This window comes from Symphodus melops, assembly GCF_947650265.1.
Source record: "Symphodus melops genome assembly, chromosome: 23".
NCBI classification, from domain to species: Eukaryota; Metazoa; Chordata; class Actinopteri; order Labriformes; family Labridae; genus Symphodus; species Symphodus melops.
Window position 1 is genome coordinate 1,300,889 of NC_136713.1, and position 18,622 is coordinate 1,319,510.

The 18,622-nt window shown below is 42.6% G+C and overlaps 1 protein-coding gene across 1 annotated transcript; it reads right to left on the reverse strand.

The window, feature by feature from the left end:
* Window positions 1-1,053: 1,053 nt before the first annotated feature.
* On the reverse strand, window positions 1,054-16,431 carry LOC306818940 (NLR family CARD domain-containing protein 3-like). The gene is made up of 10 exons (XM_079336678.1): window positions 16,402-16,431; window positions 11,575-11,685; window positions 10,346-10,456; window positions 10,151-10,229; window positions 9,800-10,004; window positions 7,879-9,682; window positions 7,599-7,772; window positions 4,758-4,934; window positions 2,508-2,681; window positions 1,054-1,734 (listed from the first exon to the last, which is right to left on the reverse strand). Exons 2-10 carry the CDS (start codon window positions 11,682-11,684, stop codon window positions 1,716-1,718), a joined length of 2,853 nt encoding a protein of 950 aa, XP_079192804.1. The 5' UTR covers window position 11,685; window positions 16,402-16,431; the 3' UTR covers window positions 1,054-1,715.
* Between the last annotated feature and the right edge of the window lie 2,191 nt (window positions 16,432-18,622).

The following is an 18,622-nucleotide window of genomic DNA, read 5'->3' on the forward strand; positions in this document are numbered from 1 at the left end:
CAGATCTGATTATCAAGCCAGATGGAAAACTACTGAAGAGAAGTTGTCAGAGAGCGTCCCAATCCAGGCATGTTTAGGGGATCAACGATTGGTTGAAAAGCTCCTGGATAAAGGGAATAGCTGGATGAATTGATCCCTGAAAACATGGTTCAGTATTATCAGCAGGACTGGCCTGTCTGATGAAATAAAGATACTGAGGTGGTGCTGGCATGACCCCGACTTCACCCCCAACAAACTGGATGTTCCTTACAAGTGATGGACCAAACAAGGCCTCTCCTCTTACTCTTCTTTTTATAACCAGCAAACATTTCCAAACACTGAAAAGACTCTTTGCTTCAAGATTTCTTCAAATACGCCACCATTGAAACAGTTTGATGACAGAGACTGAAAAAGTCTTTGACAATAATCTCATACAAGTTTTCATAGCTGCCTATAGAGGGGACTCTGGGATTCAAATCATTTGCAGGTTGTATAGAGGGCTACAAGAGGAAAACAGAGAACATACCACCTACATCAAACACAAATGGGAAAAGGAAACTAACTTCCACATCTGTGAAGAAGCTTTTGGGAAAATACTGTGAGTTTGAGTGGAAGATCACAAGCTCCATCTCATGGAGAACATTGGGTTGGAAGAGTCTGATTAGATACTTTATTAAAGCTGTTCAGAAATCTCATGACACAGACTCTATCTCACTTCTCTTCAGTGCTATCTCCTGGCTCCTGGGCCCAACCCCACGTAGTTCTAGACCGGCCGTGTTAAGGATGGTCCCAAAGCTCTTATACTGAAAGAAGGAGAGAGGAGGGAGATCTGAGGAGAGAGCTGACTTTACCCAAGTCTTTTTACTGACAGACAATATCTCTGCATCTCTGCTGGGAGGGACTAAGACACAAGTGGAGGACACTTGGATGCAATGAAGGGAACTGAGATGTACCCATAGACTCTTCTAGCTGCTGGAGGAATTGTGGCTCACAGGAAGCAAATCACTACCACCTGTTCTGTCCTAAAAAACACAGCTTCTGCTGTGAGATCCACAGAGAACCAACAGATGTCTTTAAAGTCAGATGTTACCCAGGAATGGGACCAAGTCTTCCTTGCTAACCTGCATTCATCCACTAAACCAAATACTCATTTGGAAGCCTGAGCATTGCTGGCAGAAAGGCCATAACAAAGAAATGTTCCTCCACCAGTGGAAGACTGCTACCATGTAGTTTATGGAATCTATTCAATGACACAGATCACTTGTTCTCTGAAGCTTCACAAAAACTCATTTGAGGATCTCTGGATAAAATGAAAATCCTATATCTCCCCTAAACTCCCATCTTTTCTTTCAACTGCTTTTCCTTTAGTTATGAACCCCTGTATACTTTGTTTTTGTCTTTGTTTTTCTTTTCAGTGGGAGATCACCTCATCTCTTACATCGGATTTATTTTGTTCTGTGTTAAAGCACAAAAACATGAAAGGAGGAATCACTCTATTGTTTAAGCACAAATGACTGTACTGTACAAATGTCTCTGAATATGTGTGATTACAAATACCATTGAAAAAAAGACATATGACTGAAATGAACTGTGAGCTGATTCCTCTGTCAGTCCCTGATGGATGAAGCTCTCCTCAGCTTGCAGAGCTTCTCCACACACGAGATGGTGGAGGTTCCTCCTCTGTGGATCATCAGCTGCTCCTCTCTGCTCCACCAGAGTCCTGATCACTCACATTATCACAGAGATGGTCTCCATCTAATGAGAGAAGAAGAGAGATGACAGAAATCATTTTCATCAGCTGTGAGTCATCAGATTCCCCCACAGCGCTGTAACTAAGCTCCGCCCCCGCTCCACCTTTGGACTTTAACACTGAACGGTTTCATGTTGGTGTCTGAGTGTGAGTTTACACTGAGTTATGAGAGCTTCACGTCCACACACACTCAGACACACACAGCGTCGTTCTGTCCTACCAGCTCTGACAGCCGACTGTTCTCCTCTCCACTTTAAAGAGTCAGAGCAACACATTCAGTTCAGAGAAGAAACAGGACTTATTATAGTCAGGTCAAAGGTCAACTAATCATGGGAGGAAAATAGAAGAAGGCGTAGTTTGGACATGAATCCTCTCTGATGTTTCTTTGTTTCTGTCAGTTGTCCTTCCTGCATTTGTTCCTGCAGCTGTGTAACTTTAGTCTTTGAGCCTGTTTCTCTTCAACTTCTTCATATGATTCATATCGTTTGTTCACAGTCTGTTAGATATTGTGATAGGTTATATGAAGATAGCTCCGCCCCTTTTATGAAACTCTGGGTTTACTTCTAAGATTGATCACCAGCTTCATGTGACTGTTCAGCACCATCTCTTCTGTCAGCGTTAGTGAAGCCAGATCACAGAAAACAAACCCTGAGTATGTTGAACTCTCTTTGTAGCAGAGAACCAAGAAAAGGATTTCTCCAACAACAAACAACAAGAATGTAAATATATGTATGAGCTGATATGTGGAGGCTTTACTAAAGAACACTGAGAGACTGACCTCAGAGTCTTCAGTCCATAGTTTGGATTCTTCTGAAGATCACTCAGCAGCTTCACGTCTGAATCCTGCAGGTTGTTCCAGTTCAGGTCCAGCTCTCTGAGATGGGAGGGGTTGGACTTCAGAGCTGAGGCCAGAGAAGAACAGCTGATCTCTGACAAACTGCAGCACCTCAATCTGAATAAAGAATAAAAGAAGTAAATGTAGATAACAGTGAGCTTTATACATGAATGTGTGATGTTGTCCACATGAACACACTGATGTGATCATCATCTGTTCATTCACACATTGAAGGACTTCATAGTGATTCATTCATGTTTTTGTACTTCCTGATCATTCTTAGATTGAAACGTACAATATGTTGAATTTTATTAGAATCTTTACATTTAAATATCTGAATTCATTTCAAATGGACTAAACCCATGTTAAAATAACAGTCAACAATGAAGTCTTGAAGCATTGTGATGTTTAAGTGTTTGTTCAGCATGCTGGTAACTGTAAGAGTGGACTGAATCTATTTGATATTAATATGAGGCTGTGATAGAGCTGTCACCTTTCTCTCCTCCTTTCTTCTCTGAGGGAGAAACTCTTCATCCTTACATTTGGACTTTAGGAGCTCTCTTAAGGACTGACATGCTTTGTGAATAACCTTGATCTTTACCAGGATCTAGTCTTTAATCTAAGTAGAAATGTAGCTGCAGCGTGTTCCAGCTCCAGCTGTCTGCCACTGTGGCTGAAACTTCTCTTCTCCCTTCTGTTGTCCTCGTGCCCTGCTGTCACTCTCCACTCTTCTCAGGACTTTTTTCATTTCAATCTTGATTTGAACCCGTCTGTTGTCGGGATCTGATGCTTTTAAAGCCTTGAACCAAAAGTCTTTTTCATGACAGAAAGCCTGGGCTAAAATCTGTGTGCCAGTGCACAATTCAAGTGTAGCGAGCGCTCACAGGAGTGACAGCAGTGAAGCTGTCGGGTACGTTGACAACACGTCCAACTTATTAAAGCTGTCAAAGAGATAGCACGCCAACGTGAACATCACTGCAAGCAGGAACAAAGAGAGTGTGGAGCAAAGCCAAGTCTCCTTTGCATTTAAACAGCCTCTTGATAATAATTCTGAACGGGCCAAAGACATAACAAACACCACTGCTGTTTTTATTACAGTGGATTACATGCAGAATGGGACTTTGTGTTTTTACAGCTTCTTATATTGACAGAGGGAAATATGAATAGTTGTGAGATGAAACTGTCCCAGCTTTATTTTGTGCTCTAAAAAGTGCTGACTTCATAAACAGAAAGGTGTCAGTGTTTGTCTCTGTCATTTAAAACACATCTTTTTATATATACTATAGGCTATATGGATGATTTTATTTCATTCATTTCTTTTACTGATTGGAGACTCTTTTGGTTATAAGTATATTTGATTTGATGTTATTTTTCAATGTTTCATTTAAAATGTCATGAAAAAGAAACCTGAGCAGGTGAAGTCTGAACTGTCCATGCTGAACTTAAGACAATGTGTAAAAGGGAAGTTGTAAATGTTCCTGATAAAGAAAAAGAAAGTGTTGCATCAGGTCCCTTACTGGACCCAAAATGTACCCAACCCAATCTTCAGAACTGAGAACCGTACCCAACCCAAATGTTTGTGTAGCGTTACAGCCCGAGTAGAGACACAGCTGATAGTAAAATCATTTCATCAAGTTCTCAACAAATCAAAATGTGAACCATGTTTGAACAGCATCCCCCCCTTTTTAAAAGCAGGAATAAGACGGGGGTCCTTCATGTTGTAGCTCACCTCTTTTTATGTCTGATTATTTGATGTTTCTGTAAAAGTCTGACAGAGTTGACTCAAATCTGGGACACAACTTTAACAGGTCCAAATGTTCCTAAAAACAACATTTTAAAGTGTCGATGACTATAATAGTATTTTACACCTTTAGTATCAGAAGGTTTTATAGTTTGAAGAGTTTGACTATTTTTTAAATAGTTTAAAGTTTTAAATTGTTTTCTGCCATCGGGCAGGTTTAGACATGAAACAAAGAAATCAGAACCAACATTTGGGATTTCAAATTAGTTTCATCATAAAAATCTTTTAAAGGGATTTTCATTAAAAAAGGAATAAGTTCATTTGTAAGATGTATTTTTAAGTTTGTTTGTCTGGGACATGATGTTTCCCAATTCTCAAGAATGGGTGAAATTCAAACACAGTCCACACAGTTTCTATTATATTCATATCTATATTACAGTCAGTGATCTGACCTCAGAGTCTCCAGTCTGCAGTTTGGACTCAGCAGATAATCACACAGCAGCTTCACTCCTGAATCCTGCAGCTTCTGGTTCCAGCTCAGGTCCAACTCTCTGAGATGGGAGGGGTTGGACTTCAGAGCTGAGGCCAGAGAAGAACAGCTGATCTCTGACAAACTGCAGTCCTCCAATCTGAATAAAGAATAAAAGAAGTAAATGTAGATGACAGTGAGCTTTATACATGAATGTGTGAAGTTGTCCACATGAACACACTGATGTGATCATCATCTGTTCATTCACACATTGAAGGACTTCATAGTGATTCATTCATGTTTTTGTACTTCCTGATCATTCTTAGATTGAAACGTACAATATGTTGAATTTTATTAGAATCTTTACATTTAAATTAGAGCTGCAGCTATCGAATATTTTAGTAATCGAGAATTCTGTCGAATATCCGAATCGATTAATCGAATAAATCAAGCTTTTGCTTAATTAAGGTTTAACTCGTCTCGGGTCGTCCCTACAAACCTGCTGCTTTGCAGTTACCATGGTAACGGCTGCTTGTTACAACCAACCATGTTTTAATGGCTGAAATAACAAATAGTGTTTTGTGTAGCCTACACATCTGTTACATTTAATTGAGAAAGCATTATGTTCTGTTGAATCAATCACAGATTCAATCATTTTGTCAGATCAGGAAATTGAGAAAATTTGCTTGTGTGCATTCAGCGCGCTCACAGACTACAGAGACTACAGAGTAGGGATGTGTCGGCTCTAAGACTCGGCTCTTTGAAGTGAACGACAGGAGCCGGCTCGTCATTGGAAGCCAGATGGGAGCCGATTAGTTTTTGTCTTGTCTTTTTTCTGTTAAAGCCGGATATCATTGGTGAAGATGTGCGGTTGCTGTGTCCTCACTGAGCAGGGGGAGGGGAGGGGTTATACACACAGCAGACGAACAGGAGAGAGAGACAGAGGTTGACACATCTGTTATGTCCTCCTCGTATTTTTCTTTAAGTTTCGTTTCATTAAAACTGAAAGTAAACACAGTCGCGAGTCTCCCGACGTGACTGTAGGTTTTTTTTTAGAGCGGCATTTAAATGAATCGGAGCAACGATGTAACGCAGTTTTAAGAGGCAGCGTCAATCAAGTTATTTGTTGCAGCAAGAAAGGCCGGGGATGATCAGGCAAAGAGGAGAGGAGAAATGTTTATTTTGAACTTGATTTTTTAGAGAGAGGATTTGATGCAGTGTTCCTTCATTTTGAGACATTGTCACCATTTAGTGTCTATGTGTTTAGGTGAGTGTATAAATAAAAGTGTGTTTATATCAAAAACATTTGATATAATGCATATTTTTACAAAAAATCTGAAGAGTCACTTGGGAGCCGAAAGAGCCGGCTCTTTTTGGTGAGCCGAGCCAAAAGAGCTGGTTCTCTAAAAAGAGGCTGAATTCCCATCACTACTACAGAGAGTAGTCTCTGTAGACAGTGACAGACAGTCTGTCATAGACGTATGTGTATGACAGAGACTGTGAGAGGACGTTGCTATCGTTATGTTAGCTGCAGACACGGAGAGAGTGAACGGAGAAAAGCCGACGGTTTGACCGGATCACGTGTTCCCGACTCGGTCGTATGGATCACGGATCAACTGTGTGCTGACTAAAAGTTAAAAGGGGCGCGCCGCGCTCGTGTGTGTGTGTGTGTGTGTGTGTGTTAGCGCTGAAATGTCTGTGTGTCAGAGAGGAGCAGGTAGCTGCAGCTACATTAAACATGTTTTATACTCATAGCAAAGTTTTGATGACGCAAAAAAACAAACTTAGCATAGCCTCGAGGCAGCGAAAATTCCTCGATGAATTTTTGTAATCAAGTTATTCGAGGAATCGTTTCAGCTCTAATTTAAATATCTGAATTCATTTCAAATGGACTAAACCCGTGTTATATATCTTTTTATTGTCGAGTATTTACATTACATCAAATATTTCCAACAGTGATCAGAGTCAGAGAAATATTAGAGATGTAACTGGGCGTGTCTTGTCTTGGCGGCAGATTAGGGCTGGGAGATATATCCAGTTTTTAAGATATATGGATATATATTCAAACATGATATAAGACAATATCTTTAATATGGATATAGTTCATGTTGCATTAAAATATAGTTCTACTCTTTTCTCTCTCTCTCTCTCTCTCTCTCTCTCTCTCTCTCTCTCTCTCTCTCTCTCTCTCTCTCTCTCTCTCTCTCTCTCTCTCTCTCTCTCTCTCTCTCTCTCTCTCTCTCTCTCTCTCTCTCTCTCTCTCTCTCTCTCTCTCTCTCTCTCTCTCTCTCTCTCTCTCTCTCTCTCTCTCTCTCTCTCTCTCTCTCTCTCGTCTTATTCACAGACCGAATTACAAAACGGTATTTAGAGAGTGTAAAGATCACGTCTGGTTCCATCCTGCAATGAACAGGACAACCACGGAGATCGCCTCGCTCCACAGAGAACACACCGATCCTGCTCATCCTCTGGGAACCGCCGCCGCCATCACAACTCATCTGCACACACACAAACAGACTGGAGACCAGTGTAAACACTGTCTAACAGATATTCAGCCTCTGGCTTCTAGTGTTCAACTTCATTATTCACAAGTTGTGCACGAGTTTCAGACTGTGATCCAGCCTCTTCAGACCCCCCCCACCCCCCACCCCCACCCCCACCCCCACCCCCACCACACACACACACACACACACACACAGGTCCATTCTCAGCTGTTTTACCAGTAACATCCAGACACAACCATGCAGCTGAACAGAGACAACTTTATAATCTGATACTGATCAACATTTACTCTGCTGGGAATATTCTGTATCAGCTGCACACTAACCTGAGAGTGTCCAGTCTACAGAGAGGACTCTTCAGTCCAGCAGACAGCAGCTTCACTCCTGAATCCTGCAGGTTGTTGTTGCTCAGGTCCAGCTCTCTCAGACTAGAGGACTGGGAGCTGAGGACTGAGGACAGAGCTTCACAGCTTCTCTCTGAGAGCTGACAGCCACTCAGCCTGAAGAGGATTCAGAAGAACACAAATGAAAACAATTACAAACCATAGTTGTTATTTCTGAATAAAGAGAACTACATTTAACCTGGATAGTTATGTGAGCACGTACAGAGCTTTGTTTGAAGCTTTGATCACAGGCAGCAGCCTCAGAAGAGCCTCCTCTGAAGCAGAGTATTTCTTCAGGTCAAACACATCCAGATCTTTTTCTGAGGACAGTAAGATGAAGACCAGAGCTGACCACTGAGCAGGAGACAGTTTATCTGTGGAGAGACGTCCTGATCTCAGGGACTGTTGGATCTCCTTCACTAGAGAACGATCATTCAGTTCATTCAGACAGTGGAACAGATTGATGCTTTTCTCTGCAGACAGATCCTCACTGATCTTCTTCTTGATGTACTCGGCTGTTTCCTGATTGGTCTGTGAGCCACTTCCTGTGTGTGTCAGCAGACCTCGTAGGTGACTCTGATTGGTCTCTAGAGAAAGACCGAGGAGGAAGCGGAGGAACAAGTCCAGGTGTCCATGTGGACTCTGTAAGGCCTGGTCCACAGCACTCTTGTTTAAAAGTATTGGGTCAGGTTTTTCGCTGAATACTTTAGACCACCTGGATGTTGTTTGTTTCTCTGACATCAGATTGACTCCAGAGTTGATGAAGGTCAGATGGACATGAAGAGCAGCCAGAAACTCCTGAACACTCAGATGGATGAAGCAGAACACCTTGTCCTGGTACAGTCCTCTCTCCTCTTTAAAGATCTGTGTGAACACTCCTGAGTACACTGAGGCTGCTCTGATATCGATGCGACACTCTGTCAGGTCTGACTCATAGAAGATCAGGTTTCCTTTCTGCAGCTGCTCAAAAGCCAGTTTTCCCAGAGACTTAATCATCTTCCTGCTCTTTTTATTCCAGTGTGGATCTGTCTCAGCTCCTCCATCATACTTGATGTTCTTCAGTTTGGACTGAACCACCAGGAAGTGGATGTACATCTCAGTCAGGGTCTTGGGCAGCTCTCCTCCCTCTCTGGTCTTCAGCACATCCTCCAGAACTGTAGCAGTGATCCAGCAGAAGACCGGGATGTGGCACATGATGTGGAGGCTTCTGGATGTCTTGATGTGGGAGATGATCCTGCTGGCCTGCTTCTCATCTCTGAATCTCTTCCTGAAGTACTCATCCTTCTGTAGGTCAGTGAACCCTCTGACCTCTGTCACCATGTCAACACAGTCAGGAGGGATCTGATTGGCTGCTGCAGGTCGTGTGGTTATCCAGAGGCGAGCAGAGGGAAGCAGTGTCCCCCTGATGAGGTTTGTCAGCAGCACATCCACTGAGGTGGACTCTGTGACATCGGTCAGGGTCTGGTTGTTTTTAAAGTCCAGAGGAAGTCGACACTCATCCAGACCGTCAAAGATGAACACGACCTGGAACTCTTCAGACCTGCAGATTCCTGCTTCTTTGGTTTCAGGAAAGAAGTGATGAACAAGTTCCACCAAGCTGAACTTTTTCTCTTTCAGCACATTCAGCTCTCTGAAAGTGAATGGAAATGTGAACTGGATGTCCTGGTTGGCTTTGTCTTCAGCCCAGTCCAGACTGAACTTCTGTGTTAAGACTGTTTTCCCGATGCCAGCCACTCCCTTTGTCATCACGCTTCTGATTGGTTCATCTCTTCCAGGTGAGGCTTTAAAGATGTCTTCTTGTCTGATGGTTGTTTCTGCTCTGTCTGGTTTCCTGGATGCTGTTTCAATCTGTCTGACCTCGTGTTCCTCATTGACCTCTCCAGTCCCTCCCTCTGTGATGAAGAGCTCTGTGTAGATCTGGTTCAGAAGGGTTGGGTTTCCTGCTTTAGCGATCCCCTCAAACACACACTGGAACTTCTCCTTCAGGTTAGATTTCAGTTTACGCCGGCACTCTGCAGCGACTGTTCCTGAATAAAGACAGAACTGAGATCAATGAACAGATCCTGATATAGATCACATGACTATCTGAGTTCAAACCTCTTTGTCCTTTTTCTAAAATATGAAATCTGTTCAGATGTTCTTACTGCTCTGCAGACAGTCAGCCAGCTCCTCCTGCTTCATTCTCCTCAGGAAGTGGAGAGTGATCTTCAAAAATGCCTCTTTACAGCTTCTCCTCTGCTCTTCATCCTCACTCTGACTCTCTAAGCATTCTGGGTAATCTGGAGTCAGAGCTCTCTGGACTCTCTTCAGCTCATTCTTCACAAAGGTGACGATGTTCTCCTCCAGCAGCTGGAACAGAAGGAGACACTGGATATTTCCTATAAAGTGGTAGAACTCAACATGTGGTTCATGTGTCAGTCTGAAGGTCAGCTGCTCTGAACACAACAATAACTGAGCATTACATTCTTGTCATGGTAGTTTATGAAATAACACACCATAAAGATGGAGTCCAGGTCTGTTAGATCCTGCTGGTCTGATGGATCTCTGTGAACCTGGGAGCTCTCCTGTTGAACTCTGTGACAGGACATATTACACAAGAAAACAATGGGTCATATATGATGAAGCTCTGAGCCAAGATATGAGTCTTTGAACCACAGAGTCAGAACATTCACTGGATTTTTAAATCTTACCCTCCATCAGCACCACGTCCATCTTTAAAGTCAAAATAACGACCCATAGACCGGTCACTCTTCATGGACACACAGCTGGGTCCAGGAGAGTCTGGTCTCTGGTCCTGCATCCTGATACAAACAAACAGCTGCTTCATGAACAAAGATCATCTTTAATCAGATTGTTCCAGTTCAAACTAGCAGATGGATCATCAGTAATCAGGAGGCAGAGCTGAAGTTCTCCACAGTTCTGTTTCTATTAGAACAGTATCTCACTCAGAATACAGCCAACAGCTGCTGCGGCTACATGGACACAAATAATCTGAATAAAAACACAGCATGAAAACATGTCAATCAGAATAGACTGATCCGATCAGGCTCATTCTGATGGAGAGGGGGGTTCATGCTGTTGTTGGGATCAGGATCCATGTACACACTGGATCTGATGGTGTCTGCCTGACTGGGGTCAAACGGTCCTGACTGTTGTTTGGATCAGGATCCATGTACACACTGGATCTGATGGTGTCTGCCTGACTGGGGTTAAACGGTCCTGACTGTTGTTTGGATCAGGATCCATGTACACACTGGATCTGATGGTGTCTGCCTGACTGGGGTCAAACGGTCCTGACTGTTGTTTGGATCAGGATCCATGTACACACTGGATCTGATGGTGTCTGCCTGACTGGGGTCAAACGGTCCTGACTGTACATGTCTGCCCCAGTAAAGTGACGTGTTTCCATCAGAGCCTGCTTACAGTCTGTGATCAGAGCACAACGTCATCAATGATCTCTGAGTCATTATAAAGTTTAGTCTCCACTCTTGATCCATGAGGACGACTCTCTCTCACCGGTCTCATCTGGATCATATTTGTGTTTTATGTATTAAAGTATCGTATTAAAGTCTTTCATACGATTTCATACAACCTTGTTTTATACAAATATTATATGACGGTAAAAAAGAGTCCACTTTGGAGCGATAGTTGGCGTCTTTCCCAGCGATCTACAGTAACATGTCTGATATCAACAGATTCATTGTAAACTGTTCATTCATATATCAACGTTGTCGTGCTAGCATTAAAACTGATTCTGCTACGTCTGCCTAAAAACATGTTTACCATCAGCTGAGACAAAGGATAATGCAGAGTTAATAAAAGTCAGAGCTGAGAAGAACTAATACAGCCTGATTTTAAAGAAGCAGCAACTCATTCACAGTTAATGAATCTTTATATTTTTTTAATTTTTAATTCTCACCTTCCATCAGCACCACGTCCATCTTTAAAGTTAACATAACGACCCATAGACCAGTCACTCTTCAGGGACACACAGCTGGGTCCAGGACAGTCTGCTCTCTGGTCCTGCATCCTGAAACAAACAAACTACATTATTAGTTACTGTGAGCAGCAGCTGAGACACTGATCAAATCAAATCAAATCAAACTTTATTTATAAAGCGCTTTTCATACTTTTTAAAAGTAGCACAAAGTGCTTTACATGTTAACATCACATTAAAATCACATTAAAATCATTCCCACCCTCCCCCCATCCCCCACGCATAAAAACAGTATCACACTCATGCTCACAGTCACCCCACTCTCCAACACACACGCGCAGACCTACACACATACACACACATGCACACACACCAGCATCAATAATATGGACAGAAGGCTGAGTACGGATGAACCAGGTAAGTGAACGCCAAAGAGGAGCCGTCTGCATCGAGAGCGTTCTCTGCGGCCCTGAGGTCCTCCGGCAGGCTGTTCCAGAGGCGAGGGCCGTAAAAACTGAAGGATGCCTCGCCGTGGGTGTGTGTCCTGACTTTTGGGATGACTAAAAGGCCTCTGCCGGAGGAGCGCAGGGACCGCGAAGGCTCATATGGTAAAAGCAATTCTGACAGATAAGAAGGCCCAAGACCATTAATACACTTAAAAACCATTAAAAGAACCTTAAAATCGATCCTGAAAGACACGGGGAGCCAATGCAGTGATTCTAAAACCGGAGTAATGTGAGCCCGCCCTCTGGTCTTCGTCAGGACACGAGCTGCTGAATTTTGTAGGAGATGTAGGCATGAAATATTCTTTTTAGGAAGACCAGAGAGCAGGGCGTTACAGTAGTCGATACGACTGGTGATAAAAGCATGCATTAGCGTCTCCGTGTTGGCCCGAGAGAGAATGGTGATGGTGATGATGATGAAGGTGGAGGGATGCTGTGACATCATCATTATCATCATCATCATCATCATAATCACCTTCATCATCATCACTGTCAGTCGACAAACATCACATCTACCTGCTTCACCTTCATCATCATCATCATCATCATCATCATCATTAATGGATTCAGAATGGTCTAACCCAGCCCGGGTTGTTGACAGAAAAACAGCCAGTGATCCAACGTTAACTTCCTGTTGTTCATTCTGCTCCATTTATAATGTGATCAGGTCAAACAGTCAATGTGGAGCCTCCTCATGTTCTGACTCCTCTCAAACACATTCTTCTTTCCTGACTCTCTCTCCTCGATCGCCCCTAACTGCTACCAACAACCAGCTCACTCTCTCTCTCTCTCTCTCCTCGATCGCCCCTAACTGCTACCAACAACCAGCTGACTCTCTCTCTCTCTCTCTCCTCGATCGCCCCTAACTGCTACCAACAACCAGCTGACTCTCTCTCTCTCTCTCTCTCCTCGATCGCCCCTAACTGCTACCAACAACCAGCTCACTCTCTCTCTCTCTCTCTCCTCGATCGCCCCTAACTGCTACCAACAACCAGCTGACTCTCTCTCTCTCTCTCTCCTCGATCGCCCCTAACTGCTACCAACAACCAGCTCACTCTCTCTCTCTCTCTCTCCTCGATCGCCCCTAACTGCTACCAACAACCAGCTGACTCTCTCTCTCTCTCTCTCTCCTCGATCGCCCCTAACTGCTACCAAAAACCAGCTGACTCTCTCTCTCTCTCTCTCTCCTCGATCGCCCCTAACTGGTACCAACAAAAAGCTGACTGTGTTCATATAGAAAAATATGTAAATGTGAAGACCAAGTCTCCCATTGGTCAGCGTCCTGGGCCCTCCCCCTCTCTGCCCATGCTCTGATCCATCTATGAGCTGAAGTACTAAACTAGTTGTATCTTCTGAATGTCGTCACTGCACAGTCTGGAACTGGGACATGAATCACTGTGTGAAAAAGTCTGTCATCATCTTGTTGTCATTTGATGAATTCTACCGTTTTTATTTGAACTCTTTTCTGTCTTTGTTCTGCTGAAACATTTGAATTAATCCTCGAGCATCAATAAAGTTTGATCTTATCAGAGGAGGCGTCACTGCAGGACTTTGAATCATAAAAGGATTAAAAACAACCTTCAAACACGTCCATCAAGTCATTGATTAACCAAGAACACAGTCAGCTGATTGACTTACAACAACTTCTTATGGATTTGATCAGAATGAGTTTCACTGTAAACAAAAACTTTACTAAGAAAAGTATTTAAATCAAAATGATGTTCAGAACAACATTCAAATATTTCAATCACTGAAGATCAAGTGATGAACTCAGTGACAGAAACTTTCCAGAGCGGGCTCGTCTTCAGTCCACCTGTTAGCATGTTAGCATGGCTAGCATAGCCTGCATGGTGACTGAGGATCATTGGGTACATCCCAAGTGTTTTATTTGCAGTCTCCTCGGTCCTCGGCCGAACAGGAAGTAGTTCCAAAGCCGCCATGTTGAGGATCGTCCCGAAGCTCTTATAGCGAACGGAGGAGAGAGGATCGAGGAGAGAGGAGAGCTGACTTCACGGAAGTCTTTTCACTGACAGACACGCCCCCTTCTCGTACATCACTCACTGATTGGACGCTGCACAGGATCAGACTTCAGTTTAATACGGGAGAAAAGACGGACATCAAAAAGAGTCTAAACGGAGCGTGGGACATTTAAACAGATGATGAACATCAGTGAGTTTGTAAAGAGTCGCTCTGTGATGAGCTGGGATTAAAAAGAGTCTGATGAAGAGGAGTCCGTTTTATATTCTCACTTATTGATCTTCTGAACGTTTCATCATTTAGATCCTAATCAATCATTTTCAGTATCCTGACACATAAATATCTGTGTTTATAAAATACAGAGTTGGTTGTCTAAATACAGGCGAGGTTCAGTCCAAACTGATTAATAATAATCAATAATTATAGACAATTCAAAATGAAATCTTTGAGTCAGTAGAAACTGTCCTTTTGAAACAGACTGCAGGTTGTTCTTCAGGTAAAGACACTAAACACTGTAACTGTGTTTGATGAGAAATAATACAGTGTGTGTGTTTGATTAGTAATAATACAGTGTGTGTGTTTGATTAGTAATAATACAGTGTGTGTGTGTGTGTGTTTGATTAGTAATAATACAGTGTGTGTGTGTGTATTTGATTAGTAATAATACAGTGTGTGTGTGTGTGTTTGATTAGTAATAATACAGTGTGTGTGTGAGTGTGTGTGTGTGTGTGTGTGTGTGTGTGTGTGTGTGTGTGTGTGTGTGTGTGTGTGTGTGGACATAAACAGCTGTTCGGCTGATTGACAGCTGAACGTGATCAGCTGATGTCGCGTCATGTGACGCTGTCGAGGAAACGACGTCTCATGTGTCTTAAAGCTGATTTCCTCGGTCCTCTCTCCTCGGCTTCGTTTCCTCCGTGCATCTCTGGTGGGCGGGACTAAGACGCAAGTGGAGGAGACAACTCGGAGGACACTCGGTGCAAATAAGGGAACTGAGATTGAGCCATAGACACATGAACACACAGACACGACTGTACACACACACACACACACACACACACACACTGTAGTAGAGATAATAACAATAGCTCAGGCTGGGCGCTCGTTCTGTGTTTGTCACTAGGTTCACACCAAGGTGTCGGCCAGAACACCACTTAAGGCCACGTTTCCAGGGAGTATGATGAAAGAAAGGGCAGAGAGAGATTTCACACTGTTCAGCTCTTCTTTACTTTCCAATAGAGCAGCACATACAGCTAGTTGGAACTGGTTGTTTCACTTATGCATGTGAGTGTGTGTGTGTGTGTGTGTGTGTGTGTGTGGTTTTCTATAAAAAGAAAGAATAAGAAAATACAGTCTCAATAATAAATAACATAAATGACTTCACCTATATAAAGTAATATTGTCAGTCAAATATAACCATACATTTACACAGAAAGCCATTCAGTAGTTATAATCACATTTCTCTTCACACTGTCTTAAACTAACAAACTCAAACACACAATGCACAGGTCTCTTTAACATTTCAGTCCTGTTAAGTTACTGCTAAAGACTTGACAGAGCATTTCCTGTTATAGAAATCCTCTAACTGCCGGAACCAGCAGGATGCTTTTATTTTGAAACATACAGGCAAGCTGCTACATCCGGTTGCCGAATTAGCGTAGTTGAAAGGCAAGCTAGATAACAATACTTAATTAACACTAAACACTTTGGGCTCAATCACAACTGTCTAAACACGACGTAATAAGTGTATCAATGAACGTGCCTTTAACTCAACATGACGCATCTCACGCTGACGCGCAGAGTCACGTGAGCAGAGGGACGTAAATTAGCGTGCACGCGATCAGCTGTCATTAACGTGTCTGATCATAGCGCGAGCACGCGGGCTCCGACTTTCATTCATATCAACCAAACAACATCCATATGAGGAAACAAGATGACAAATATGCAAGAGATGAATACTCACACTTTAATTTAGGCACAAACAGCTTCTATTAAGTTATCACGTGACAACTGAAGCTCACTCGTCAGCTTGAATTTCCCTCGGGATCAATAAAGTATCTATCAATCGATCTATCTGTTGATACTGCGTGCCACTCATTAGAATATCAGGACTGATCACATGGGCAGGCTCACTTCTCGCGATATCAGTCAATAACATGTCCGTAACTTTGGGCCTTTTCTAAAGACACACGAACATACACACACACACACACACACACACAGCTCATATGACTGTAAGCTGTGACGTCATTAGAAACTGTCTGTGTTCAGTTGACAGGAGGAAACTGAGAGTACAGAAGTGAAGATATAAAAACTGTGGATAAACACTCACCCTGCTTCACTCTTTACTTCTCTCTTCACTTCTGTCGACAAAATGTCTGAACTCACTGAACACTTTCACTTTCACTGTCCCGCCTCCTCTCATGAGTCTGGATCACGTGTTGCTCCTCCCTCCTCCAGTTACAGCAAATGAGCTGCTGTGTGTGTGTGTGTGTGTGTGTGTGTCTGTGTGTGTGTGTGTGTGTCAGAGTGTAAACTTCTCTCTCAGTTTAGTTTGTTAGTTTAGTTGTCATGTACAAACAACATCATTGATCTCACAGAGAAAAGAGGCTTCGTACCAGATTATAGCAGTTTGCTAATGTTCCTCTGCAGTCCCTGGGCAGATCAACACAGGATACATACACAATACAATACAACGTATACATTCACATCATATCACAATACACATGTGCTAAGACTCCACACAAAGGCTTCATTTAAAGTAATGTTTGCATCGTTAAAGTTACAATACTGAATTCTAACAGGAAATACAGGCAGGAAAAATAAAATTAATGAGAGCATGATTGATTGTTTACAATCCTTTTTTTTTTTTTACATGTTTTGAAAATAGATGGAAGTCAGTGTTTACTTTGAGTTCATGGTGGATTTTGTTCCATTCTTTGTATGAGAAAGAGGACTGGCCAAATGCAGACCCTCTCTTGGGGACTCTACACTCCCCCCTAGTGGTGGACCTTGGGGCTCTGCAGATGGTCTCTGAACAGAGCTGGACAAAGTTTTTCAGGGGAGGGGGAGCAGCTTTGTGTCTGATTTTGTGGACCATCCGGATATTTGAAAATCGAATGAAATGTTCAGAAGTTAACAGTTTGTATTGATTGAGTGTGTGACAATGGTGGCACTGCCGTGATTTTCTTTCAAATATTTTCTGAGCTTGTTTATGAACATTTTCAACAGATTTCAATGTTGACTTGTTTGCCTGAGACCAACATGTAATACAGTCAGAGATATGGGAGAGGATCATTGAGTTCAAAAACATCACAGATGCCTCAGTGGAGAGTGAGCATCTGATGTGCCTAAAATTTGAGAGATTGTATTTTAAAGTTTGATTTAGTTTTTTTACATGCTTCTTGAAGGTCAGTGTTGGATCCAATATGATGCCTAAATATTTAACCTCTTCAACATGTTTTATTATTTGACCGTTTACTGAGATGTTCGGCCAGTCATGAAAAATACATAGACTGTTTAATCAATGTTGAGTGTTAGGCTGGAGTCATGCAGCCATGCTGCTATTCTGTCCATTGCACAGGACAGTTTGGCAGCAACATCATCAGAGTGTCTGAACACTCTGAGTTTCATCTCTGAAGGTTCAAATGTTTGACCTCTAATGACCTTTAACAACATCTGGAGGAGCTGATGAAACATCGAGACGAGCTTTGGATTATTTAGACCTCAACCTCCCTCCTCGCAAACATTCACATCAGCTCAAGATGATTTCATCCAATGGACGTTCAAGTTGATATTTAGAGAGTCAGAAAGTGTTCACTGAAGTCATGATGAGGACAAAACACTCAGCTGCCTAATAAGTGTGCACGCTGTGTAAATGTAGTTTCCCCCGATGTGATCACGTCCTCTTTTTCTTCACCTTCCTGAAACCTCAGTTAAAGACAGACGAGAAATAAAGCTGAATCTTTCCCCCCCTCAAACTTGTATCATCATGGTCAACACGCTGCTGAAGTGTATTTTCTACAACATGTGACCTATTAATGAGCAAACCATTTGTCCTGGATAGGAAACACTTTAAAGAGCAGACTCTATCAGACCTCTCCTGTGGTCGGGGAAATATAGGTCCCAACAAACAGACTGGAAATGTCAAAGGATCCAACGTGCAGACATGAGACAGAAATGTCTCATCTATCCACAGACCAAGACTGCTCACAGGGTCAAAATAAATGTGAGCTGACACTTGCTCTATACCTGAACTTAAACAGTATGTAAGCCCCATGAATATAACAGATACTATTTTAATGCTGTATGGAGCTCATGTTTATGTTACGCTCAATAATTCAGTTTGTCAAAATGTCCACTAGGTGTCGCTGACCTCCTGTTTGAGAGGGAGAGTCTGCACCTCTCACAGACAGAAGAAAAAACAGGCTGTGAGGGGCAGAGAGGAAGGGACAGAGAAGGAGCGGAGTCCGTGCAGATAGCATGAAATAGATCAGACACAACTTTAATGTTCTTCTTCAAATCGATGTGAAAGTTATCCAAAAGGAGGGTAA

Excerpts from the sequence above, each read along its gene's own strand:
- LOC306818940 (XM_079336678.1), bottom strand. The coding sequence starts at position 11,684 with ATGCAGGACCAGAGAGCAGACTGTCCTGGACCCAGCTGTGTGTCCCTG. Across the intron at positions 10,230-10,345 it reads GGACGTGGTGCTGATGGAGG|AGTTCAACAGGAGAGCTCCC; the intron begins GTAAGATTTAAA and ends GTCCTGTCACAG. Across the intron at positions 7,773-7,878 it reads AAAGCTTCAAACAAAGCTCT|GCTGAGTGGCTGTCAGCTCT; the intron begins GTACGTGCTCAC and ends AATCCTCTTCAG.